Source organism: Urocampus carinirostris, chromosome 1, assembly GCF_059441175.1.
Source record: "Urocampus carinirostris isolate Australia breed hairy pipefish chromosome 1, RoL_Ucar_1.0, whole genome shotgun sequence".
Lineage (NCBI taxonomy): Eukaryota > Metazoa > Chordata > Actinopteri > Syngnathiformes > Syngnathidae > Urocampus > Urocampus carinirostris.
In genome coordinates this window covers 74,849,600-74,877,052 of record NC_142349.1, presented here as the reverse complement: position 1 = coordinate 74,877,052, position 27,453 = coordinate 74,849,600, and the positions used below count along the sequence as shown (strand labels likewise).

The 27,453-nt window shown below is 42.1% G+C and overlaps 4 protein-coding genes across 6 annotated transcripts in view; all 4 read left to right on the top strand.

Moving 5' to 3' along the window:
- LOC148376894 (uncharacterized) overlaps positions 1 to 27,453 on the top strand; it is a 104,909-nt gene that overhangs the window by 38,357 nt on the left and 39,099 nt on the right. The window lies entirely within an intron of this gene.
- Positions 1,818 to 18,309, top strand: LOC148376898 (uncharacterized). 2 transcript variants are annotated; one of them, XM_088351882.1, is made up of 2 exons: positions 1,818 to 2,053; positions 16,906 to 18,309. In XM_088351882.1, the coding sequence occupies exons 1-2, from the start codon at positions 1,933 to 1,935 to the stop codon at positions 18,129 to 18,131; spliced, it is 1,347 nt and encodes a 448-aa protein (XP_088208008.1). In that variant the 5' UTR covers positions 1,818 to 1,932; the 3' UTR covers positions 18,132 to 18,309. The 2 variants fall into 2 exon arrangements, with proteins under 2 accessions (XP_088208008.1, XP_088208001.1); XM_088351875.1 differs by lacking the exon at positions 1,818 to 2,053 and adding an exon at positions 12,098 to 12,380.
- Positions 7,453 to 10,524, top strand: LOC148376899 (uncharacterized). The gene has a single exon (XM_088351481.1). The coding sequence runs from the start codon at positions 7,614 to 7,616 to the stop codon at positions 9,168 to 9,170; it is 1,557 nt and encodes a 518-aa protein (XP_088207607.1). The 5' UTR covers positions 7,453 to 7,613; the 3' UTR covers positions 9,171 to 10,524.
- Positions 20,656 to 26,386, top strand: LOC148376897 (uncharacterized). Its single transcript, XM_088350944.1, is given in 3 exon segments — positions 20,656 to 20,876; positions 23,891 to 26,180; positions 26,182 to 26,386. Coding segments are annotated over 3 exon segments (2,472 nt in total). The 5' UTR covers positions 20,656 to 20,746; the 3' UTR covers positions 26,234 to 26,386.

Here is a 27,453-nt window from a genome sequence, read left to right as displayed (position 1 = left end):
GAGCCACATTGCCAGTTGTTTACCAGACTCTTTGATAACGGCATAGTCTTTCAGAGTTGAATCAAAGATTTTCCTCCGGCTCTTACCTGGTTGTTGCGAAATGGTTGGGATCTCAGTTCCAGAGATTGAAAACCTGAACTCATCCACCACCTTCCCCCTCTCCAGAACCATGGATCGTGACTTTGAGGGCTTGAAGCTCATCTTCGCCCATGTGACGAGTCTCTCCAAATCCTGCAGGACCCATATACTCCCAGGGACAGATGATGTGGTGATGGTGAGTTCATCCATAGGTGCTCTTATGGGAGGCTGGCGAAAACCTGATCTGCATAGTGGCCCTATGCATTCCACCTCTGCAGCTTTGACCATCATGTTCATTGCCAAAGCAAAAAGGGTAACAGAAATGGTACAACCTGATTTTATGCCTTTCCCAAGGTGATGCCAGTCGGATGTTACTGACCCGCAAGTGAACCTAAGCCTGAAGTTGTCATAATAATTCAGGATCAGGTGCTTGATCTTGTTGGGGACGTGGTGGAGTTGTAGTGCAAGCCCAACTAGTTTGTGTGGAATGGACCTGTAGGCATTAGTCAGGTCCAACCACAACACAGCAAGGTCTCCTCTGTTCTCGTGGGCTTCTCTGATAAGCCGTGCGACCAAACCAGTGTGCTTCAGGCAGCCAGGCACTCCAGGAATCCCGCCCTTCTGGAAAGAAGTGTCGATGTAGTTGTTTTTGATGGGAAACTCTGTTTGTCTTCAGGAGATGATGCTAAAGAACACCTTACCTTCTAAATTCAATTGTGAGATTGTCCGTAACTGGTTGATGTTTTTCAAGTTTTCCTCCTTGGGAATCCAAACTCCCTCGGCACACCTCCACTGGTTGGCCACCCTCCCTCTACGCCAGATCACTTTCAAAGTCTTCCAAAGGTGCCGGTGAAGCTCTGGGCAACGCTTGTAGACAATGTAGGGTACACCGCTGGAACCCGGTGCAGATGATTACCTGGCTGCCTTGATGACTTCCTCAACCTCCTTCATGCTCGGCTCAGACACTTTAAAGTCCACTATAGGTGGGGAAGGGTTGATGAGAGCTTTGTTGGGACCTAGTCAAGTCAAATCATGTTTATTTGTGATGCCCTTAACCACAAACTACAGACTATTATGACACCATCCCCTGATCTAAAACCTACATAAAGGCAAATAATACACAGATATTGTCAACATAAAATACAGGTCATTAATAAGCTACAAATTAGAAGTGTGTTTTAAGCCTAGATTTAAACATTTCCACTGAGGTTGCAGATCAAATCTCAGGGGGTAGAGCATTCCACAGCACTGGGGCCTGAACGGAGAACCCTCTCCAACCTGCGGATCTCTTCTTGGCTCTTGGGATCACTAGTAGACCAGCATTTTCAGAGCGAAGGCTCCGGACCGGAACATAGGGGGAAATCAAATATATTTAAAATAAATATGAAATATGATGTCCCAAATTAAATCATTTGGAAAAGGGGTATGCTACTATGTTATCATAGCCTTTATTGTTTTAATATGAGGTGAACTTTGGCCTCATTTAAACTTTTACATGGATTACACGAAGAAAAACACTCGTATTGACCAGTTATGACCGCTTGGGGGAGGAAGAGAGAGAGAAACAGAGAAAGGGGAGAGAGAGACGGAGAGAGAGATGAGAGCGCATTTCGAAGGGAGCCGGCTCATCAACTCCTTTCGTTCGCCAACAACACAGCAGAGTGGAACTGTGAGATGGTATGATGCTAGGGGGCGATAGAGCACCGAAGAGATTAATAACATCCGAGAAGAAGAGAAGAACCACACATCACTGCTGCCGTTATCTGCGGCCCATTAGCGTTTCGCTCCAATCTTGTGCAGAATTTAACTCCATCTAACTTCATTTAATTTCCTAAACATTCAAAAGTGGCTAAAATGTGCGAAAGATGGAAAGGAAATCTGAAAGAGGAGCTTCAAGATGACAACGAGCGAGAAGATCGACGGCTAAACCAAGTTAGCATTAGCAAGGAGCTACGATTCGCGTTGAACAGAGCAGGTTGGTCACTTTTATTTCGATCACATTTTTATTTTACTTCTGTTAGCCTCTGACCTTTTGATTATCATCACTCTTGGCCAAGGTCAAGCTTTTTTACAGTTATTAGCTCATGACAACCCGCGAAGGCCTGTTTAAGGAAAAGGAAACATAAGCCAATAGCAGTGTTCATTTTACTTGTGAAAAGTGATGGGTCCCGGGGACTCGCATGCTCAAAAAACTATGGGTTTCAACTGAGATCTATGGGTCCCCAAAATGTATTATCAGGGTCGAAATTGTAAATCGGCGACAAATATCCATCCATCCATCGTCTTCCGCTTATCTGAGGTCGGGTCGCGGGGGCTGCAGCCTTAAAAGGGAAGCCCAGACGTCCCCAGCCACCTCCTCCAACTCATCAGACGGGACCCCGAGGCGTTCCCAAGCCAGCCGAGAGACATAGTCTCTCCAGCGTGTCCTGGGTCGCCCCCGGGGCCTCCTGCTGGTGGGACATGCCCGGAACACCTCCCGAAGGAGGTGTCCAGGAGGCATCCTTATCAGATGCCCGAGCCACCTCAACTGGCTCCTCTCAACGCGGAAGAGCAGTGGCTCTACACAGAATCCCTCCCGGATGACTGAGCTTTCCACCTTATCTCTAAGGAAGAACCCAGCCACCGTGCGGAGGAAACTCATTTCGGCCACTTGTATCCGGGATCGTGTTCTTTCGGTCATGACCCAAAGTTCATGACCATAGGTGAGGGTAGGAACATAGATCGACCGGTAGATCGAGAGCTTTGCCTTTCGGCTCAGCTCCCTCTTCACCACGACGGACCGGTACAGGGTCCAAATGACGGCAGACGCTGCACCGACCCGTCTGTCGATCTCCCGTTCCATCCTACCCTCACTCTTGATCAAGACCCTAAGATACTTGAACTCCTCCACTTGGGGCAAGACCTCCTCCCCGACCCGGAGGAGCATGCCACCCTTTTCCGACTGAGTACCATGGCCTCGGACTCGGAGGTGCTGATCCTCATCCCGGCCACTTCACACTCGACTGCGAATTGCTCCAGCGAGAGCTGAAGATCACGACCTGAGGAAGCCAACAGCACCACGTCATCTGCAAAAAGCAGTGACGCAATGCTGAAGCCCCCAAACCGGACTCCATCCCCACCAAGCCTGCGCCTAGAAATTCTGTCCATAAAGGTTATGAACAGAATCGGTGAACGAATCCGACTTACTGCCGGCAATGCGGACCAGACTCTGGCATCGGGCATACAGGGACCGCACAGCCCGGATAAGACTCTGCGGTACTCCATACTCCCGAAGCACCCCCCACAGGGTCTCCCGAGGAACACGGTCGAATGCCTTCTCCAAGTCCACAAAACACATGTAGACCGGACAGGCAAACTCACATGCACCCTCAAAGACCCTGCAGAGTGTATAGAGCTGGTCCAGTGTTCCACGGCCGGGACGAAAACCAAACTGTTCCTCCTGAATCCGAGATTCGACTTCCTGGCGGACCCTCCTCTCCAGTACCCCTGAATAGACCTTACCAGGGAGGCTGAGCAGTGTTATTCCGGCGACAAATACATAAATAAATCTATATATTCATTCAGTTTTAATCATCACAGTTAATTGGTAATACAAGGTAGTTATCACTTCAGATTTTTCAGTTCATATATTCTTTGTGGTTTGCTGTCCCGCCACAGTTGTAGTGCCTTCTCAGGGTCCAATCCATTATCATCCTCCTCATAGCGTCACCAGGAATATAATTGAGTCTATTTTGGCAGTAAAGTCCTTTTCTTGCTAGGAGTATTTTTTTGTTTATTATCTTTCGTTGAATCATTCGCTTCAATGCCTTCGCAGTCTTCTGAAGAATTTCTCCGCCGTTTTTTCGTGCCGGAATTATTGCCGTTGTTACAACTTTCTGTATTATTTTTCGACTTATTACCGACACTGGAGAAATTACCAATGTTTTGTTGATTTGCACCTAATACCAACTGTTTTTTCGGAGGCAAACTTCTCTTTCACTCGACAACCACCAAAACAATGACGTCATCTCGGAGCAACGAGATCTCGTTTGCCGAGATCGGCGCGAGACCAAAACAACAATGGCGGATCTGCCTGACGAAAAGTTTGGAGTGCGGTAAATCTTTGTTAAAAAAAAAAAAGTATCGGGTAATAATGACAATTTTGGTGTCAAAAAAGTTGCGTCCCGGGGACGCACGTTGATTTGACACAATGCGTCCCCAGCAAAAATGATGCGTCTAGGACGCAGGGACGCGGGCAAACCAGAACACTGCAATAGTGACCGATTTAAACGTGGATTGACACATTGGTTGGCCAATGAATTCCCAACGTAGATATGTACACGTTTACGGTGTGTATTGAAATCATACCCGAAGATGAATGCAAAGCCAATTTTGATTCATTTTACGCATCATTATTACTGGCAAGTCTCTACAATCATGGATTTCCTCCTAGAAGAGAAGACTAACATTTAAAACCTCTTTCACAATCTCTATAAACTGGCCCAGAGTAAAATAATACAACAAGGACTGTCAACTGGTCGTCTCCAAATGGCCACTTTTGGAAACGCCTGGACAAGGGGTGGGCAAATTTTCTGACTCGAGGGCCACAATGACGCAAGTTGAGGCCTGATCAACCTCGGCTAGGTCACATGGGCGAGAGTGTCTGATGTTACGAGACCCGAAACACTCAATGAACCCAGGTTACATCACTGATGATGCGTCCCAGTTGCATCCGGGAGATGTTTCTTTCAAGCAAGGTCCATATTGCTTTCATTTTTAATTATCCTATACCTAACATTTTTCTTCTAAACTGCTCTAGCTCACTGACACGTCCCTCTAGAAGGACAAACTGCCAACGGAAGCAGGAGCAACAACCCATACTCACTTGTGAGTAGTCGGAAGCCGAGCAGCGTCTTAGTGTCTTAGCAGCCGGGGGAGAGTTTGCTCCCTCACTGGCCATCGGCAGCAGCGCGACGATAAATAATTGCGCGCGGCACAAACCTTACGCCAATCGTCCGAGATATTTACCTGAAACTTTTAGGCTGTTCAAGATGAAAAATCTCAGCCCAGAATTCTGATATAGCAGGAATCTGATGTGTCTCACTCTTACCCTTTACTGCTTGGGCGCCCCCTGGCGGTCACTAGAAAATGCACAAATTGGCCGCATCGTTGCATAAGTTGCAAAGTTGAATGCTTGGGGGGACAAAAGTAGCGGCTTATAGTCCGAATTTTACGGTATGTAACATTGTGCATCGTCTATCACTGGTATTGGAATCAGTCCTTCAAACCTTAGCACTTTGTGTTCCTAAATGCCAAGTGGCACGCGGGCGCGCGCTAAATGCGGTGGGTCCTAAATGCGGTATTTTGAAGTCGAGTCGAAGTTTTTGTTTTGTTTGCCTAATAATTGAACTGAGATTTTGATTTATCTCGGTATGGCGCCTCGAAAGGCAGTCTCTAAGCCATGTTTTTGCGGTGCCGTGGACCATGGAGCGATGATTCAATGCAGCCACTGCAAGCACTACATTCACTACGAGTGCTCTGAGTTGTCAGTTCAGGACCTAAGCGTCGCGATTCAAGATGAAAAGTCTACATCTGCAAGTCCTGCGTCCCCGGTTTATCCGCTGATGATAAGGATTCTTACGCCTCTCTGAGTAGCACTGGAACGGTGTTCACCTACGTGGATAGCACTCCATTACCTTTATCCGGGTCGTCTGGGCTGTGCAGTGCCCTGAACTCTGCTGATTTGGTCTCCACTGTCCGTGAAACCGTGAAGGCCATGGTTCCAACCCTTGTCCGAGAGATTATGACGCAGATGATCCCAGAAGTTGCCAAAATGTCGACTAGCCTAATGGATCAAAGCGGCTTTTTCTGTGTTTTTCTTCCCGTTTTGACAACTACACTATGGATTACTTCTATCTTATAGACATGGGTTTTAGGATTGTTTATCCGCCGAGACCTTCCCGAGATGTAAACAACATTTCTCCCAACTGTAAGCAAGTCTTTCTACATTTCTTTCTAAATGTATGCAAATCTATTCTACAAATGCAAGTTTATTTTCTACAACAAGGTCGCCTTCACCTTTAATGAACAGTCCCTCGATTCATCTCATTAATGCCCAATGTTTGACTTCTAAGGCAGATGATCGCCAAAATTACCAATAAAGCCAATAACATAGCATCAAAAATTTACAGACATTTTTACGACAAGAACCCAGCATTCTTAGTTTGAGCATTCTTAGTTCGAATGTTTTGCGTTTATGTTAGACCCGGGTTAGAATATAATAGCGTTGTGTGGATGATAAAGTTAAAACTTATATGAACTCTATGTTGGCAGAATTAAACAAATAAAAACAAGCATTAAGGTAAATAAAATGTATTAGCATTGGTGATGGCCCATCACCTCTCGCCCCGACTGGGCTCCCGGCCACAGTGCGCGCCCCCGTGTGTCTAGTTAACTTTAGTCACACAGGAAACAGATAAATACACCAGAAATGCAACTTCAAAATAAAAGAGTACAAAACTGATAAACGTACAAGAGATGCAATTAGACTGATTATTGAACCGTTACTTCATGCGTGTGTGTGTGTGAAAGATTGTTTTTATATTTAGGAATATAAAAGTTATATTCACACAGTGAATTCTTAGAATTGTTACAACCAAAACGACCAACCCATCAGTGGAACCATTACTTACTCAAAGACATCAACCTACTGGAAGGAATTCAACGTCGGTATACAAAGCGGATACCTGGGATGCACAATTTGTCCAATCCGGAAAGACTACAAAGGCTGAACTTGGACTTTTTGGAGCTCCGCAGAATTCGATTCGATTTAATTTTTGTGTTCAAAGTACTACATAGAATGATCGATGTGCCCTTTGATCAATTTTTTGAGTTCTGTCGTGTCGATAGTTTACGTGGTCACAGATATAAGTTACAGGTGCCTAGACCTACCAGCAACTTGCATGGAAACTTTATTTCTTTCAGAATACCAAAAATTTTGAATTTTTTTGCCTGACCGGGTTGTGAGTGCAAATACGGTGCAAACTTTTAAGCAAAGGTTGGCAGGAATAGATTTTTCAAATTTCCTTAGGGGAGGGGGCGTACGGTGACCAAATTTGGCCATGCTCACTCTCAGCATTAGTTTTGTGTCATGTTTTGATTAATGTATCTAACAATACTTTCAATAAACATTTCATTCAGTAGAGACCAATGATTTTTGTTTTTGTTATACAGATTTAAATTGAGGTTCTGTCTCCATTGGTTAGAATTATTACATGAATGCAGTCTATATTATATATTTACACATTTTGTCATTTATCAGTTTCGGTATTATGTCGTATATTATAAATGATACGAAACCTATGTGTGTCTTGTGTCCCACAGATGGCGGTGAAGAAGTCCTGCCTCCTGTCCGGCAGGAACCAGAGTTTCCTGACTTTAAAAAGGAGGAGGAGGATGTGGAGCCTGTTTGTGTTAAAGAAGAGGGACTTTTCACAGAGTTGCCGGTGACCGAGACCTGTTTAACTCCTGGAAATCAGGTAAAAGATGAAGGAAAGATGAAGGAGCCTCCAAGCTGCAGCTTGCGCCTACACGTGAAAACTGATGATGACGATATGTCCGACTCTGCGCACAATGATGGCGACGAACAGTCAGAGGGTGATAAAACATGTTCCTGGTGTGGGAAAACGTTTCCGTTCAAGTATCGTTTGAAGTCGCATATGGTAGTTCACACTGGTGAGAAGCCTTTCTCCTGCTCAGTGTGCGGTCAAAACTTCAGCCGGAAAGAAAGTTTGAAAAACCACGCTGCAATCCACACGGGTGAGAAACCTTTTTCCTGCTTAGTTTGCGGTCAAAAATTCAGCGTGAAGGCATACTTAAAATCACACATAAGAACCCACACTGGTGAGAAGCCCTTTTCATGCAAAGTTTGTGGTCAAAAATTCAGCCACAAAGTAAGTTTGAAAAACCACGCTACAACCCACACTGGCGAGAAGCCTTTCTCCTGTTCAATCTGTGGTCTACAATTCACCCATAAATCAAATCTAAATAATCATACAAGAAGCCACTCTGGTGAGAAGCCTTTTTCCTGCAATGTTTGTGGTAAAAAATTCAGCTACAAAGTAAGTTTGAAAAACCACGCGATAACCCACACTGGTGAGAAGCCTTTCTCCTGCTCATTTTGTGGTAAATCATTCACCCAGAAATCAAACCTAAATGATCACACAAGAACCCACACTGGTGAGAGGCCTTTTTCCTGCAAAGTTTGTGGTAAAAAATTCAGCCTCAAAGTAAGTTTGAAAAACCACGAGATAACCCACACTGGTGAGAAGCCTTTCTCCTGCTCATTTTGTGGTAAATCATTCACCCAGAAATCAAACCTAAATAAACACACAACAACCCACTCTGGTGAGAAGCCTTTTTCCTGCAATGTTTGTGGTCAAAAATTCAGCTACAAAGTAAGTTTGAAAAACCACGCGATAACCCACACTGGTGAGAAGCCTTTTTCCTGCTCAGTGTGCGGTCAAAACTTCAGCTGGAAAGCAAGTTTGAAAAACCACGCGACAATCCACATGGGGGAGAAACCTTTTTCCTGCTTAGTTTGTGGTCAAAAATTCAGCCTGAAAGCACACCTAACATCGCACACAAGAACCCACACTGGTGAGAAGCCCTATTCATGCAAAGTTTGTGGTCAAAATTTCAGTCACTACGTAAGTTTGAAAAACCACGCTACAAGCCACACTGGTGAGAAGCCTTTCTCCTGCTCAATCTGTGGTGCAAATTTCAGAAAGAAGGCACACCTAACATCGCACACAAGAACCCACACTGGCGAGAAGCCTTTCTCTTGCTCGTTTTGTGGTAAATCATTCAGCCAGATATCAAACCTAAATAATCACAAAAGAACCCACACTGGTGAGAAGCGTTTTTCCTGCTCAGTTTGTGGTAAAAAATACAGCCACAAAATAAGTTTGAAAAACCACGCTACAACCCACACTGGTGAGAAGCCTTTCTCCTGCTCATTTTGCGGTGAATCATTCAGCCAGAAAGATGACTTTAAAATACACATGAGAACCCACACTGACGAGAATCCTTTTTCTTGCTCAGCTTCAATCTAATATTCTAATGTCAAGCCAGAGCTCAGGATCACGCGTGTGCTGGAGAAAATGGCATCCGTCACTCTATTTTATGTATATATTTTTTTGCATTTACATTTTAAACTGTGCTGCTGAATGTGCAGATTTGTGTACTCTTCATGTCATATCATTTCAATCACATCTCTCTCTTTATACACACACACATACACTATGTGTGTCAGTTTTTTCGCTGTAGATGAAACCAAAAATGTTAAATGTTTTGATACAACTTGACTTGTCTCACATTGTGTTGATTCTTCCAACAGGTTTTCTGTTTTTTAGCTTTACGTTTGAAGCCTGAAATGTGTCAAAATGACAAAAAGTTGTACTGGCCAAAATTTCGCAAGGCACTGTACATTTAAATATTCTATATCACCAACTATAATATCCATTTATTTTCAACTACAGTGGAACCTCGGTTTTTGAACGCCTCTCAGTTCGAACAAATCGGTTCTCGACCAAAAATTTTGAGAAATTCTTGCTTCGCTGTTCGGTCAAAAAATCGGAGTTCGACAGTAATGCGTGAGTGCGTACGCTAGGGTGCGATGCTGAGCGGCGTATGGGTGTAGATCGCGTAAATTGCCCCAACCCCTCGTGACCAACTGTTATCACGTGCGCACTTGCTTCTTTTCGTTTTCGCTTTTAATATCGGTGAACGGGGTGTTTTAGCCCCTAATTTTGCCTCTGAAGAAGGTCGGTGCAAGCAGGACAGGTGAAAAATGAAAAGCTGTTCGTACAACTATTGCCTTTAAGACAGACATAATAGCTAAATATGAAAGGAGTGTGCGAGTTTCCGATCTTGCTAGGGCATACAGCATGGCTTCTGCTGAGCACCACAAAGGTAAGAAATCCTATTCATTATTCTTTTCTTTATCCTTTTTTTTATTTTTACACGTTCATGTTAGCGTAATCTTTCGTACGGAACATTACGATAACGCGAACGTACGATTAGCCTGGGTTAGCTTCATGTTTACGTTAAACATTCAAGGTAAACATTCAGGGTGTTGGAACGGATTAAAACGATTTACATATTTTTTAATGGGAAAAACGATTTGGGTGATTAAACAAATCGGTTTTCGAAAAGGGTTCTGGAACGGATTATGGTCGAGAACCGTGGTTCCACTGTATTGATTTCTGTTCTGAAGTACTTTCTGAATAACTTTTATTTATGCCTAGTTATCCTGACCTGACCTTATCTTATTTTTTCTGTTTGAAGTCTTCATTACGTGCTTATCCTGGAGTGTCACATCTCAACTCTTTGTTAATGTTCCCTATGTTTTTATCATTGACAATAAAGACATTTTTATTTGTGGGTGCATGTATCCATGTTATTATTTGTTGATTCAACAAAAGACCTTTTCCTAGATTCATTTGAAATCTGAATGTGATTGAATGAACCCACAATTTGTATACAGACGCTGCCCTACTTGCGAACGAGATGGTTCCGGACGATTGTTCGTAAGTTGAATTTGTTCGTAAGTTGCTTCAGTGCTATAATTTGTATGGAAAGTATGTTTAAGGTTTATATAAGTAACCTGTATTGTTTTGAAACTGAAAAATAAAGATTTACTGAAATAACATGCTCTATAACGTTACAAAGCAGGCTGAATGATAAAGCATAGTAATGAAAAACAAACCTACACCTTAGGTGTCAACATTCTGTGGTCTCTGAAGCCCTTTGAGACTGCTTGTGATTGATGGCTATCTAATGAAATGAAATGATCTGCATTTCTATAGCGCTTTTCAAGTCAATGACTTCCCAAAGCGCTTTACATTGTGCTTCACATTTCCCAATAGCGGCCGTGATCTGTGCAGCCATGTAAGGCGCTAACCTGCTTATTGGGGGTTAAGTGTCTTACCCAGGGACACTTCGGCATGTAACACGGACAAGCCGGGATTCTAACTGGGATCCCTTAATCCTAAAACGATCGCTCTACCTCCTGAGCTACTGCCGCTTCAAATAAACAAGACTTGACTATAAAGATAGGGTTAAGTATAACTTACTTTTGGAAGCGTTAGGCGACGTCCTCCTCCGTGGTAAATTTTAGATCTACCAAAATCTCTTATTAATCAAGATTACGTTACAGTTTCTTGAAATAATTGATTTCAAATCGATTGTCTTGAAAAATCCTGACCTTATATGGAGCACCAATCAGTATTAGCTAGTACTGTACTTAAGAATCTCCCCTTGTATTTGATTACATATAATATTTTTCTTTTTACTTTACCTATTCGTATACTTTAATTTTCTCCATATTTCTTCAGCACTTTCTGTTCCTTTAAACTTAATGAGTCTGGATTGTTGTTTGGCTGTTTCATGCCCGTTTTGTTCGGAATGATGAAATGTTGAATTAAGAAAATAGAAATAAAACACTCAAGACTTGAAAATATAGCAGCCATAGACATGGTATTTCATGGAGCGCTTTTTGGTGTAAATATTGTTTGGAACAAGACATTTTCTAACAACTGATAAGCAAATTTCAACCAATCGTTGAGAGCGCCGTCTAGCGGACGCATTTCAGAATATTTTCCCCTTCTCGCCTTGCTTTGCGACCTCAATAGTGATGGGATTTTCTTCTCTTTTTAGAGAAGCGGCTTTTTCGGCTCGGCTCACGAAAACGGACAGGCTCCTTTAGCCCCCAGCGGGCTCTTCGGATTAAATACAACGAAACATTTTTTGTTTGTTTTACTATGTTTTTGTAGCCTTTATTGTTTCAATATGAGGTGAACCTTGGGCCTCATTTAATCTTTTACATGGATTATACAAAAAAAAACACACAGAGAAGACGACACTGTAATTGACTAGTTATGAGCGCCCGAGAGAGAGAGAGAGAGAGCATTTCGAAGGGAGTCGGCTCATCAACTTATTTCGTTCGCCAACAACACAAAGAATGGAACAGTGAGATGGTATGATGCTAGGGGGCGATAGAGCACCAAAGAGATGGATGCCATCCGAGAAGAAGAAAAGAACCACACATCACTGCGGCTTAGTGGCGTTTCGCTCCAGTCTTGTACACAATAAACCTCCATCTAACTTCATTTAATCCCCCAAAGGTTCAAAAGTGGCTAAAATGTGCGAGGAATGGAAAGGAAATTTGAAAGAGGAGCCTCAAGATGACAACGAGCGAGAAGATCGACGGCTAAACCAAGTTAGCATTAGCAAGGAGCTACGATTTGTGTTGAACAGAGCAGGTCGGTCATTTATTTCCTACTTTGCCAACTTTCATATAAAATCTTTTGAAAAGAGATTTTCTCTCGTTGCACGTAAGATACAATCCAGAGGTGACCCGTTAAACAACACGAGCCGAGCAGGATGAGCAGCCATTTTGGCTACCCAGTTGCTAAGCATGCGCATTTAATATTTGTCATGATTAATCTTGTTCTTCGTTTCCGTGTTTGATTGAGTCGCACGATGAAACCGTTGAAGTGCAATTCTTATTTCATCTAGAATTCAATGCAACTTTGGACAGCCTTCTGCACTGGTTCCAGTCACTGGCCTGTTATTGGGTCGTGGCATAGTTGGCACCAGTCCATTCCTTAATGTAGTCTGCCCAGTTCTTTTTTTGGTCTTCCTCTCTTCCAACCCCTTAGACTTATAATATTATACGGAGGACAAAGGGGATCCTTTAAAAAAAGGAGACAAAGCAGGAAAATGATCCTTATATGGATTCATTTGACTTACTGTAAAATACGGACTATAGAGTGCTTCGAGGTCCTAAGATTACCCACAATGCATTGCTGGCGGCCATTTTGGAAGTCCACAAAGCTTTTCACTTCATTGTTATTGTTCAGCGAACCAGTTAGATTCTACATTGTAATGCCGAATACGTGCGTTATTGTTGGCTGTTGTAGCCGAGGGGAAAAGGATGGGAAGGGCTTCTTTAGACTTCCGAAGTGTGTTTACGATCAGGGGATTGAAGCTCAGGAGAAAAGAGAACGGCGAAGACGAATGTGGCTGGCAGCTATCAACCGGTCGAATTTGCCAAAGCTTGACTGTGTTCGTGTTTGTTCTGACCACTTTCTGGCAGGTAAATTGAATTATTTATGATGTAGAAATAAATTTTAAAAAGGTTATGGGACACGTGTACTTCATGACAACAGCTCGAGGACCCCAAACTACTTTTATAACATATATGTGAGGTATTTCGCCGAAAACGACATTTAAAAACCGAACAAAACTCCGTTTCTCATTCGTACACTATTTTGGTGGAGAAATTCAACGCGGTTTCAGGGAAAGAGAGTCTCCTTTCCTCAGTCAACTCGCGTCAATAGAGGATTTAAAGCCCCCGAAAGCTAAGCTAACTTAGCCACCGGTGCGCCGTTCGGAGAAGCGTTGCCTTTCCCGGGTTGTTCAACATAGACAAAAGGGAAGCAACATGAGAACAACATTCCCCTAAACCTGCAACACAGTTGCAATGGGCACACAGAATCGATGATGACTTGTCAACAATGATCCATGGTTGTAAACTTGGCTGAGACAAACTCTGAGAATGTAGAACTTTCCCTTTCACAGTCTTGTTTTCATCACCTTCGCTCGTGTGCACAGACACATCCCGAACCCAACCAGACACAAATCTGTCGTAGGCTTCCATACTTTTGTAATTTTGAAAATCCTTCAGTTCACAAAAGGGACTTGGGTGGAAAATAAGATAGTTAACAAGTTCGATGTAAGTCACACACGGCAACAAATCGGGATCAGACTTCCAGTTTTTGTTTTTAATTTTGTAGGGATCCAATTTTCCAATAAAATGCAACTTCGCAGCGTACCGCTCGCGTGCCTGCTTGTCTAAACTCTCCACGTAGTTTTCCAAAGTGTTGATGGACAAAATCCGTACACAAACGAAGCCAGTTGAGTAAATAAATAGACAAACTGAGTAAATATTTCCTCCTCTCGCTATCACCGCTTGTAATTGACAGACTTCCAAGATGGCGGCACGAAGCCGTGTTACTGTTTTTAGCACAAAGCGCGGAGCCCTCTATAGAGCGCACCTGATTATTAGGCGCTCCCATTACATAAAAATATTTTAGATATTTACAAAGAAGGAGTGCACACAAAATGAGTTTTAATAATATAAGGTACCTTAAGCCCTTGACATTCTGCCGGCCCGCCGGTGGGCCGCAGAATCTTTAATAGACAAAAATCGTGTCTGTATGATGTCACCAGTCACTGAAATACGTCATGCCACATATGAGTGGAAAGCAACTCTTGACATTCAAGATATAATAATAATAATAATAATTTCCTTTGTATTGTCATTCTTTGTAACAATGTACACAGAACGAAATGTCGATACACCTGACCCGTTGTAGCGAGCCGATGCAGCCGCAGCCAACAGAGGGCGCCGCCATTTATGATATATGATGACCATTTCTAAAGTCACTCATCAGAAACACTAGTCTGAAACAAGATATCTGAAAACTATAAAGCCTGCGTAACTCACCATTAAATGTAAATGGTGAATGGTCTGCATTTATATAGCGCTTTTCAAGTTAATGACCTCCCAAAGTACTTTACAATGTGCTTCACACTTACCTATTCACACACACACTCAGAAACCAATAGCGGCCATGAAGACATGCAAGGCGCCGACCTGCTTATTGGGGGCATTAGGGATTCAGCGTCTTGCCCAAGGACACTTCGACATATAACATGGAGGAGCCCGGAATCGAACCTGCGATCTCTTGATCCCAAGACGAGCACTCTACCTCCTGAGCCAATGCCATTACATCACTTTGCCGTCTTCACCTACCGTATTTTCCGCACTATAAGGCGCACCGGGTTATAGGGCGCACCCCGAAAAAATAGTTTTTGGTCCTATTTTTGACATACATAAGACGCACCGGATTATAAGGCGCTACAATGGGAACGTGGACAAAACAGTCAGATAGTTCAGTCCAACTTTTTACCCCCTTAACATTCCCAAAGCTTGCAAAGACGCAAATACGTGTCAAGAACACGTGCGGATGCGGTGTCCGTACGATGTCACTCAAATGCATCGTTCCATTATTCGGTTAAAGTCTTGGGATTCAAGAAATGCCAACCATTCTTTCGTATATATTTTCTTTTTCGCTCGCAACTTTATTGTGGATATGACGATAAACACTTGGAATTGAGTTTAATTTAAAAATAGACACTCCATTCCATCCGTTATCTGCGCCGCTTATCACAGAAACATCGAGTTCGGTCTGAAACAAGATACAGAGACAATATAAAACCCGAAGTAACTCACCGAAGTCGTTGTGTTCATAATAATGTGCAGCCAATGTCCTCTTATATCCGTGAGGGTAGTAAATAATAATAATAAAAATAATAATAATTTCCTTTGTATTGTCATTCTTTGTAACAATGTACACAGAACGAAATATCGATACACCTGACCCGTTGTAGTGAGCCGATGCAGCCGCAGCCAACAGAGGGCGCCGCCATTTACCAATGTTATAAGTCCAGGAGAATAAAATATTTTCAAATACAGAATAGAAAAAAAATGCTTCCTCTATGCCGTCAGCCACGTGCCATAAACATTCATCTTTTTCGGCCAATTGCAGGCTTTGTGTTGCCGTTTAAGCCAATGGCAGCCTGTAAATGATAAAAAGGATCCGCCTCTTGACCTCCGAATAACTTTAACCAATAGTGATCGACTCAACTGATGATTGACACATCTTTTTCGGCCAATTGCAGGCTTTGTGTCGCCGTTCAAGCCAATGGCAGCCTGTAAATGATAAAAAGGATCCGCCCCTTGACCTCCGAATAACTTTAGCCAATAGGGATTGATTCAAATGATGATTGACACATTGGTTAGCCAATGAAACGCTGGTAAATAAATCCCAGCATACACCGCGTACTACCTGGCGTTCGGGGGAAAATATAGTCGGCGGCTGCAAGTTATTTGGAAGTCTTAGATTTTAAAGATTTTAAAATTGATCCATAAATAAGGCGCACTGTATTATAAGGCGCATGGTCAGCTTTTGAAAAAAAAAAAAAAAGGCTTTTAGGTGCGCCTTATAGTGCGGAAAATACGGTACTTTATATTTTGCAAAAATGTCTTTGTTACATTAGGGCAATTCATAGAATCCAACAGTGTAAAATCTTTATTCCGAGCCACACGATCAAATTTACAGATTAGAAATAATCTGCATGAAACATTTCTGCTTCGTTACACGTTGCTTGTTGTACTTCATTTCACTTGTTGTTTCGCCACATTATTTCCGTTTACAAGTCAACAGACTCGGAAAATAGTTCTCAATGTTGCCGTTGGTGTTCCCCTTTCGATTGACATCTTTCCCATGATTGGGGTCTGTTCATGCTAATTTCTCATGCACAAAGCACCAAGTTACATTAAACTTCCGTCTTCCTTGTCACATATATTCGACGTGTCTCACTCTTACCCTTTCCTGCTTGGGCGCCCCCTGGCGGCTCATGGTCTGAATTTTACGGTATGTAACATTGTGCATTGTCTATCACTGGCAGAAGAATTGGAATCAGTCCTTCAAAGCTAAGCACTTTGTGTTCCTAAATACCAATATTCAGGAGAGACCAATGATATTTGTTTTCGTTATACACATTTTAATTGAGGTTCTGTCTCGTTTCTGTCTCCATTGGTTAGAATTATTACATGAATGCAGTCGATATATTTATACATTTTGTCATTTATCAGTTTCGGTATTATTTCGTATATTCTAAATGATACGAAACCTATGTGTGTCTTGTGTCCCACAGATGTCAGTGAAGAAGTCCTTTCTCCTGTCCGGCAGGAACCAGAGTTTCCTGACATTAAAATGGAGGAGGAGGATGTGGAGCCCGTTTGTGTGAAAGAGGAGGGACATTTCACTGAGTTGCCGGTGACTGAGACCTGTTTAACTCCTGGAAATCAGGTAAAAGATGAAGAAAACTGGCAGGAGCCTCCAAGCAGTGGCTCCCGTCATCACGTGAAAATTGATGATGAGGACACGTCCGACTCTGCATACACTGATGGCGAGGAACAGTCAGAAGGTGATAAAACATGTTCTGAGTGTGGGAAAACGTTTCAATTCAAGTATCGTTTAAAGTTGCATATGGTAGTTCACACTGGTGAGAAGCCTTTCTCCTGCTCGGTGTGCGGTAAAAGATTCAGCCGGAAATCAAGTTTGAAAGACCACGCTACTACCCACACTGGGGAGAAGCCTTTTTCCTGCTTGTTATGTGGTAAATCATTCAGCCAGAAAGACTTCTTAAAAAAACACACAAAAATCCACACTGGGGAGAAGCCCTTTTCCTGCTCTACTTGTGATCAAAAATTCAGCCATAAAGAAAGCCTAAAAAGACACACAAGAATCCACACTGGTGAGAAGCCTTTTTCCTGCTCAGTTTGTGGTAAATCATTCAGCCAGAAATATCACTTTAAAACACACACAAGAACCCACACTGGGGAGAAGCCCTTTTCCTGCTCTACTTGTGATCAAAAATTCAGCCATAAAGAAAGCCTAAAAAGACACACAAGAACCCACACTGGTGAGAAGCCTTTTTCCTGCTCAGTTTGCAGTCAAAACTTCAGCCAGAAATCAGACTTCAAAAAACACACAAGAACCCACACTGGTGAGAAGCCTTTTTCCTGCTCCATTTGTTGTAAATCATTCAGCCGGAAAGAACTCTTAAAGAAACACACAACAATCCACACTGGCGAGAAGCCCTTCTCCTGCTCGTTTTGTGGGAAATCATTTAGCCAGAAAGATCACTTTAAAACACACACAAGAACTCACACTGGTGAGAAGCCTTTTTCCTGCTCATTTTGCGGTCAAAAATTCAGCCTGAAGGCATACTTAAAAAGACACACTAGAACCCACACTGGTGAGAAGCCCTTCTCCTGCTCGTTTTGTGGTAAATCATTCAGTCGGAAAGATCACCTTATAACACACACAAGAACCCACACTGACGAGAATCCTTTTTCTTGCTCAGCTTCAATCTAAGATTCTAATGTCAAGCCAGAGCTCAGGATCACACGTGTGTGTGTAGTTATCCTGACCTTATCTTATTTTTCTTTTTGAGGTCTTTATTGCGTGTTTATCCTGATGTGTCACATCTAAACTCTTTGCAAATGTTCCCCATGTTTATATCAATGACAATAAAGACATTTTTATTTGTGGATGAATGTATCCATGTTATTTTTTGTTGAGTTGACAAAATTAAGATGACCTTTTCCTAGATTCATATGAAATCTGAATGTGATTGAATGAACCCACAATATGTATACAGACGCTGCCCTACTTAAGAACGAGATGTTTCCGGACGATCTTTCGTAAATTGAATTTGTTCTGTAAGGTTTTAACATTTACTAAACTGAAATCTGACTCAGAAGACACTTCACATGTCTTGTCCAAACCCTTACAGTTGGAGCATGCCCAAAAATCTGGACAAGTTATTGAGACGAGTATAGTCCACATATGAATTTATTAGCCAAATCAAAGAGTTAAACACATCGGATCTCTCTCCCTTGCCGATTACAATCGTGTGGAGAAAGAGAGCGACGAGGTTCCAGGATCTCCTCCTCTTATCACCCCTGCCGATGAAATGTTCACGCCCCAAGACCGAGCCGCTGGCTGATTTGTCTGCGGTCGTCAATGCAAATATCCCAACCATGATTGAAGAATGGGAGAAGGGGTGATAGGTCATCGCCCTCCGGACAGAATGGGGCACCACACACACATTCTAACACCCCAGGCGAGGTGATCAATCATTGTTATCTGCACAGACTGAAACCAAAGAAAACATTCCAAAGCACAGGGGTTTACGACAGCCTTCTCTCAGAGTTTGCCCTCAAACACTGAAGTCAGATTTTAGAACAAGTATATTTGACTTTATGTAAGATAAAACCGCGTATAAAATAGTATATAACTTAATTCCCTCTTTTGGACTGATCAAATCAGTCCACTAACTTAAAGCGAACTGAACCAAAATCAATTACCATAACACAAAGATACTCAAAAATGGAGAGGATACAATTTTAAAGAAATTGAAAAGATAAACATTCATATACTTCATTACGCCTCCAGAAATAAGTGAACCAAGCTAAGCTAAAAGTAAGAGTCGTAAAAATCAACAAATGTAAAAGGTGATAAAATGTCTGGAAAAAATGATTACAATTTTCCTAATCAATAAGTTAAACTGCGATTGCAAAGAGTAACTTAGGGCTGGAAGGTTATAAGCTCTATCAACATGCCCTTCTTACACCAATTGATCCAACCGGCTTCTTCGTCCTCGTGCAGTCCCAGGGAGAAGCCTGGTGGCTCCCTCTCTGGCTCTTCCCGTGAAAGCTGGAAGTATTGGCCTCTCAAGGGACCAACCGCTCTCTCAATGGCCCGAGACATAAAGTCAAGTCACGTTTATTTATATAGCCCTTAATCACAAAAATGTGTCAAAGGACTGCACAGGATTACAATGACACAATGACCTGATCTTAAACCAACATGCGGGCAAGGAACAACTCAAAACCTCAGCGTGAGGAAAAAGAGAAACCTTGAGAAGGGACCTCACAAGTGGTAATCCCCCTTTCCTGATACATGGAATAACACAACAACCACGTAATCCAAAAACAGCTATAAAGCAAGTCTACACCAAACCTGGTTTGGAATCAGGGTTGGGTAGGGTTACTTTAACTGGATTACTTTCAATGACTTTTGGATTACTCCAATACCAAATATGCTAAAAAAAGACAAAAGAAACTAAATATCAATAAAGTGACTAAATTTTGAGGAGGCTTGGGGAGTATCAGAATACATGGAAGGGCAAAAATGATGTTGGCAAGCTGTTTGGATTTATTTTCATTTAATTTCTGTCGCATTTTATGTTCGTTTTGCCGGAGATCAAAGCCAGGAGAGAAAGCTTACCACGTGTTGTGAGTCACCATTTTATATATATTTAGTTTATTTTGTCTTTTATTCGCATATTTGGTATTGGAGTAATCCTAAAGTAATTGAAAGTAATCCAGTTAAAGTAACCCTACCCAACCCTGGTTGTTTTGGTTTTGCGGTTCGAGTTTTCGTCTGCACTCCGATCTCGACCAACGAGATCTCGTTGTGTAGTGAAAGGAAGTCCGTCTTTTTTAGAGAATCGGCTTTTTTGGCTCAAGTCGTTAAAAAGAGCCGGCTCTCAAACGGCTCACTTGCGTTGATGATTGATATTACGAATGATGTTGTATAAAGAAGTTAAGAAAAAAAGGAAGTATAAAAGGAGAAAAAAAGACAGGTTTGTGGTTATCCCTTTAATCAGTATATAACCAACAATAATTTGATGCAGAAAATGAATTCATAATTTGATGATTAAAACTGAATGAATATATAGATTTATATTATATATTTGTCATTAACTCCTTTCGTTCGCCAACAACACAGCAGAGTGGAACTGTGAGATGGTATGATGCTAGGGGGCGATAGAGCACCTAAGAGATGGATGACATCCGAGAAGAAGAGAAGAAGAATCACTGCTGCCATTGTCTGCGGCTTCCTTGGCGTTTAGCTCCAGTCTTGTGAAGAATCTAACTCCATCTAACTTCATCTAACTCCGTAAAAGTCCAAAGGTGGCTAAAATGTGCGAGAAATTGAAAGGAAATTTAAAAGAGGAGCTTCAGGAAATGCAAGATGACAATGAGCGAGAAGATGGACGGCTAAACCAAGTTAGCATTAGCAAGGAGCTACCATTCGTGTTGAACAGAGCAGGTTAGTCACTTTTATTTCGATTACATTTTTATTTTCCTAAATTTAAACATACTCTCCGATATAAGAGCAATACGCCACTTTTCTGCACGTTCGTGCCAAGTGCGAACTCACAAAGTTTGGGGAAGAAGCACTACACATTAAACCAGGTCTCACAAAGTCCAATTAAGTTAAGATTGTGATCACTCATAAGGTTCTTAATAATAAATAATGCATTGTATTTATTATATTGTTCTCTAGTTCTGCCATACTTAACATATTGTGCAGAAGTCTGGGGCAATAATTAGAAAAGTTCACTCCAGCCCCTTTTTATCCTCCATAAACGTGCAATTAGAACTAAACACTGGGTAGGATACCGAGATCACACTAATATTTTATTCCTGCAGTTCAAATTATTAAAATGAGATGATTTAGTAAAAATGATCACTGCACAACTGCTATTTAAGGTCAACAAAAACAGAGTGCCAGAAAATATCCAAAAATGATTCACTCGGAAAGAGGGAAATTATAACTGAATAATAATAATAATAATAATTTCCTTGTATTTTCATTCTGTGTAACAATGTACACAGAACGAAATGTCGATTACACCTGACCCGTTGTAGCGAGCCGATGCAGCCGCAGCCAACAGAGGGCGCCGACGACCATTTTTTAAGTCTTAGGTATGACTCGGCCGAGGCGCGAACTAGCGACCTCCCAGTCTCAAAGCGGGCGCCCTACCATCTAGGCTAAGGGGCTGTTGTGAATTCATAATCCCAAATGTGAGAACCACCAGGAAAAGTATGTGTTTGTCTGTGTGTGGAGTCAAACTTTGGAACAATTTAAAAGAAGAGATCAAACAATGTCCAACTATTCACTTGTTCACATTTAAATACAAAAAAACATTCCAGTCGGAATACAGAGATGAAGAAAATCGGGTATGAGTGATACGAGTGCGTCTAGAACTATGATTAACTTTGTGTTATTGTTGCTGTTGTCATACCACAACTGTTATTATTAATAGTACTACAATTGTTGTTATATTATTGGTGTGTTTGGAAGATGAAGGGGTAGGGAATATAAGCATTTGCTTCTGACTACCCCTTTTCAAACATATTATGTAATATTATTTTGTTGAGTTGCTTTTGTTCTGTTTTTATTTTAATGTTCGAATAAAGTTTTCATTTATTCATTCTTGACAAGTAAAGCTTTGGAAGCTAATGATCTAATATTCAGAAGGCCAAGCTTCAGCACTGTGGACTGAGCTGAACCCTTTACCGAGTTTTGAACCTTGGTGCATACCTGCCAAGTACTACGGTTTTGCCGTAATGAGTAAGGTTTTCTTGAACCCACTACGGTGTTACGTTTGGGTCACAAAATCTACGTTTTTTTTAAGTCTTCGGTGCCGTCCGTACACTTTGGATTACTTTCTATCATATCGTTGTGGGTTTTAACGCACAAAAATGTGTTTAACTTTGGAGTCAACTCCTTGCGCTGAAGGGGGGGGTGCTGTAGAGGTTTATTGTTCTAGATTCTTTATCAATTATCCGTTATCGGTCAAATCATAATACACTACAAAGCCAAGAGGCCGAGACACTTGCTACCAGCCAAGAGGCTGAGTCAAGGTCCTAGCCACAGGGCCAAGCAGCGATCGGTGCGAAAGCACCGTTTCCGGAGGTACTGCAATATTGGGCCGATGCGTGGAGTGGACAGAGCAAGCTCTTATTCCATCTCCCAATTGCAAAAATTCTTAGATAGTATACATTTTCAGAACCACTGTTCCGGCGCTAAGGCTAAGCGGCCAGTGGCGTTACAAGTCTTCGGTACCGTCCGTAATCACGGTAAATGTGAACTCTCTACCAAATAAGACCGACGAACTGGCGAAAAACATCAAAGCGTACATGGAGTGCAGTTTGCCGTGTTTTATGGAAACGTGGCTCATGTCTAGCATCTCGGACGCTAACGTGTAGCTACCTGGAGCAACCAGTAGCTACCGTAGCTAACCTCCTCTCAGATTCCCGGCTTAGCGTGTAACGTCATCCTCTCCCTTAAACGGAACTCCGGAAAAAGAAAAATCTCCATCGGCATACATCGCAGGTAATTGACTATGAAATTTATTCAAAATTATTATTATTTCATATCGAAACTGATCAAAATCAATTATATAATTATTAACTCACAAATATATTGGAATATCTCAAATAAAAAGTTTCCAAATTAAACTGAAAACCGACACTGAATAATATTACTTCAATGATAAAAAAATAAAATGCTATGTTTCTTATTGTGTCAAATATTGAAAAGAAAACTATGAGGGTTTTCTATGACATTGTGGTCTCATCTCATTAGCTGTACCGCTTATCCTCATTAGAGTCGCGGGGGGGCTGGAGCCCATCTCCGCTGCAGGGGGCAGGGGACACCCTGAACTGGTTGCCAGCCAATCGCAGGGCACACAGGGACAGACAACTCACTCGCTCATTCACACCTAGGGATAATTTGGACCGGCACGTCTTTGGAATGTGGGAGGAAACCGGAGTGCCCGGAAGAAACCCACGCAGGCAAGGGGAGAACATACAAACTCCGCACAGGAAGTCCTGTAGCTGGATTTGAACCCACACAGGAGGTTCCGAAGACCTTAGAACTGTGCCGCACAAGCGCTAACCACTGCTCCACCGTGCTGCATAATTGGCTGCATTGTTGCAAAGTTGAATGCTTGAAAGAAAAAAAGTAGCGACTTATAGTCCGAATTTTAGGGTATGTAACATTGTGCATTATCTATCACTGACAGAAGAATTGGAATCAGTCCTTCAAAGCTTAGCATTTTGTGTTCCTAAATGCCAATATTCAGTAGAGACCAATGGTATTTGTTTTTTGTTATACACATTTTAATTGAGGTTCTGTGTCGTTTCTGTCTCCATTGGTTAGAATTATTACATGAATGCAGTCGATATATTTATACATTTTGTCATTTATCAGTTTCGGTATTATTTCGTATATTCTAAATGATACGAAACCTATGTGTGTCTTGTGTCCCGCAGATGTCAGTGAAGCAGTCCTTTCTCCTGTCCAGCAGGAACCAGAGTTTCCTGACATTAAAAAGGAGGAGGAGGATGTGGAGCCCGTTTGTGTTAAAGAGGAGGGACATTTCACTGAGTTGCTGGTGACCGAGACCTGTTTAACTCCTGGGAGTCAGGTAAAAGATGAAGAAAACTGGCAGGAGCCTCTAAGCAGCGTCTCCCATCATCAAGTGAAAATTGATGACGAGGACACGTCCGACTCTGCATACACTGATGGCGCCAATCAGTCAGAAGGTGATAAAACATGTTCTTGGTGTGGGAAATCGTTTCAATTCAAGTATCATTTGAAGTTGCATATGGTAGTTCACGCTGGTGAGAAGCCTTTCTCTTGCTCAGTTTGCAGTAAAAGATTTCTCCATGAAAAAAGCTTAAAAATACACACAAGAACCCACACCGGTGAGAAGCCCTTCTCCTGCTCAGTTTGCGGTCAAAAATTCCGCTACAAAGCAAGTTTGAAAAACCACGCTACAACCCACACTGTCGAGAAGCCTTTTTCCTGCTCGGTTTGCGGTCAAAAATTCAGCCGGAAAGAAAACTTAAAAATGCACACAACAATCCACACTGGTGAGAAGCCTTTTTCCTGCTCGGTTTGCGGTAAAAAATTCAGTCTGAAGACATACTTAAAAAGACACACAAGAACTCACACCGGCGAGAAGCCTTTTTCCTGCTCAGTTTGTGGTCAAAAATTCAGCCGGAAAGAAAGCTTAAAAATACACACAACAACCCACACTGGTGAGAAGCCTTTTTCTTGCTCAATCTGTGGTGAAATTTTCAGAAAGAAGTCATACTTAACATTACACACAAGAACCCACACTGGCGAGAAGCCTTTTTCCTGTTCAATCTGTGGTGTAAAATTCGCCCGTAAATCCAACCTAAATGATCACACAAGAACCCACAATGGTGAGAAGCCTTTTTCCTGCTCAGTTTGCTGTAAAAAATTCAGCTACAAAGCAAGTTTGAAAAACCACGCTACAACCCACACTGGTGAGAAACCTTATTCCTGTTCAGTTTGCAGTCAAAAATTCAGTTGTAAAAAAAGCTTTAAAAGACACACAACAACCCACACTGTCGAGAAGCCTTTTTCTTGCTCAGTTTGCGGTCAAAAATTCAGTCTGAAGGCATACTTAAAAAGACACACAAGAATCCACACTGGCGAGAAGCCTTTTTCCTGTTCAATCTGTGGTGAAAATTTTAGAAAGAAGGCAAACTTAACATCGCACACAAGAACCCACACTGGCGAGAAGCCTTTTTCCTGCTCAGTTTGTGATCTAAAATTCAGCCACAAAGTAAGTTTGAAAAACCACGCTACAACCCATGCTAGTGAGAAGCCTTTTTCCTGCTCAGTCTGTGGTGAAAATTTCAGTAAGAAGGCAAATTTAACATCGCACACTAAAACCCACACTGATGAGAAGCCCTTCTTCTGTTCGTTTTGTGGTAAATTATTCAGTCGGAAAGATCACTTTAAAACACACATAAGAACCCATACTGGTGAGAAGCCTTTTGCCTGCTCTGTTTGTGGTGAAAAATTCAACCGGAAACAACAATTAAAAATTCACACAACAACCCACACTGGTGAGAAACCCTTCTCCTGCTCGTTTTGTGGTAAATCATTCAGTCGGAAAGATCACTTTAAAGCACACGTAAGAACCCACACTGGTGAAAAGCCTTTTTCCTGCTCAATTTGCGGTGTACGATTCAGTAAAAAGTATGTCTTACAAGACCACACTAGAACCCACACTGGCGAGAAGCCTTTTTCCTGCTCATTTTGCGGTGAATCATTTAGCCGTAAGGCATACTTACAAAAACACGCAAGAACTCACACTGATGAGAAGCCGTTTGCCTGCTCAATCTGTGGTGAAAATTTCAGAAACAAGACAAACTTAACATCACACATAAGTATCCACACTGGTGAGAAGCCTCTCTCCTGCGCAATCTGTGGTGAAAATTTCAGAAACAAGACAAATCTAACATCGCACACAAGAACCCACACTGGTGAGAAGCCTTTCTCCTGCTCGTTTTGTGCTAAATCATTCAGCCAGAAATCAAACCTTAAGAATCACACAAGAACCCACACTGGTGAGAAGCCGTTTGCCTGCAAAGTTTGCGGTCAAAAATTCATTCAGAAAGTGAGTTTGAAAAGCCATGCTACAACCCACACTGGTGAGAAGCCTTTCTCCTGCTCAGTTTGCGGTCAAAAATTCAGGCAAAAAGGAAATTTGAAAAGCCACTCTACAACCCACACTGGTGAGAAGCCTTTTTCCTGCTCAATTTGCGGACAAAGATTCAGTAAAAAGCAAGTCTTAAAAGACCACACAAGAACCCACACGGGCGAGAAGCCTTTCTCCTGCTCATTTTGTGGTGAATCATTCAGCCGAAAGGCATACTTAAGAATACACTCAAGAACCCACATTGACGAGAAGCCTTTTTCTTGCTCAGCTTGCGGTCTTAGCTTTTCAAGTCAAGCCAGAGCTCAGGATCACACATGTGCTGGAGAAAATCATGAGTTTACGACTGCAACAAACTAACAACTATAGATCTCCGAATAAAAACAGAATTGCAGTTGAAAAAATGCTCTTTATTAACTTTACACAGGTGTACCAATATTGGATGGCTTCTCCTTTCAAAATAACAAAGCAATTTAGAGAGCGACTGGCTCAGCAAGGTCTTCGCCTTGATTAAAGTACTAGTCATGAATGTTTCCTATGAGTTGTAGCTCCTGTTAATCCATTCCTCAGTCAAATCGTAGACGTGACAAAAATCCAAGGAATGCATGCTGGTAATCACCACTTCTTTGGGTTTCGATGACTTTACTTAGAGTGCAATTTAATTGATGAATTTGTTTTTATTTTACGAGCTTTTAAAGAAACTAGCAGTTGTGTGCCTACCCAACCCGGCTGTTAAACCTACAGCATACACCAGCCTATCAAAATTGTGCATACATTTCTTCAAATCTTTGCCATGCCTTTATTGGCAAGTTCCATACCACCCTGAGAACGCTCGAGCTTGGAAGCTAAGCTGTGTCGGGCCTGGGGTGGGAGACCCCTTGGGAATACCAGATGCTAGAAATCGGCCATTTGGCGGACGCTCTGCTGTGACAGCACTGACCGTATCCCCCTGGTACAGTCGGTGAAAATGAATTTCTCTGATGGGACCTGAACTGTGATGATATTTGTTGTCCACACACTTCATCACTCAAATAACAAGTCAAGTTAAGTCATGTTTATATGTATAGCCCTTAATCACAAAGTGTCTCAAAGGGCTGCACAGATCAAAGACTATTGGAAACTGCAGATCATTTCACCATCCCCTGATCTAAAACTTACATGACGGCAGATAATACACAGATATTTTCAACATAAAATATAGGTTATTCATATGCAATAGAATAGAAATGTGTTTTAAGCTTAGATTGAAACATTTCCACTGAGGTTGCAGATCGAAACTGAGGGGGAAGAGCATTTCACAGCACCGGGGCCCGAATGGAGAACGCTCTTGAACTAGCAGATTTCTTCTTGGCTCTTGGG

What these genes read in the sequence shown, in the direction of transcription:
- LOC148376899 (XM_088351481.1), top strand. Translation starts at nt 7,614, where the DNA reads ATGAAGGAGCCTCCAAGCTGCAGCTTGCGCCTACACGTGAAAACTGAT.
- LOC148376898 (XM_088351882.1), top strand. Translation starts at nt 1,933, where the DNA reads ATGTGCGAAAGATGGAAAGGAAATCTGAAAGAGGAGCTTCAAGATGAC. An exon ending in ATTCGCGTTGAACAGAGCAG is followed by an intron (nt 2,054 to 16,905) that starts GTTGGTCACTTT and finishes TGTGTCCCACAG; the next exon opens with ATGTCAGTGAAGAAGTCCTT.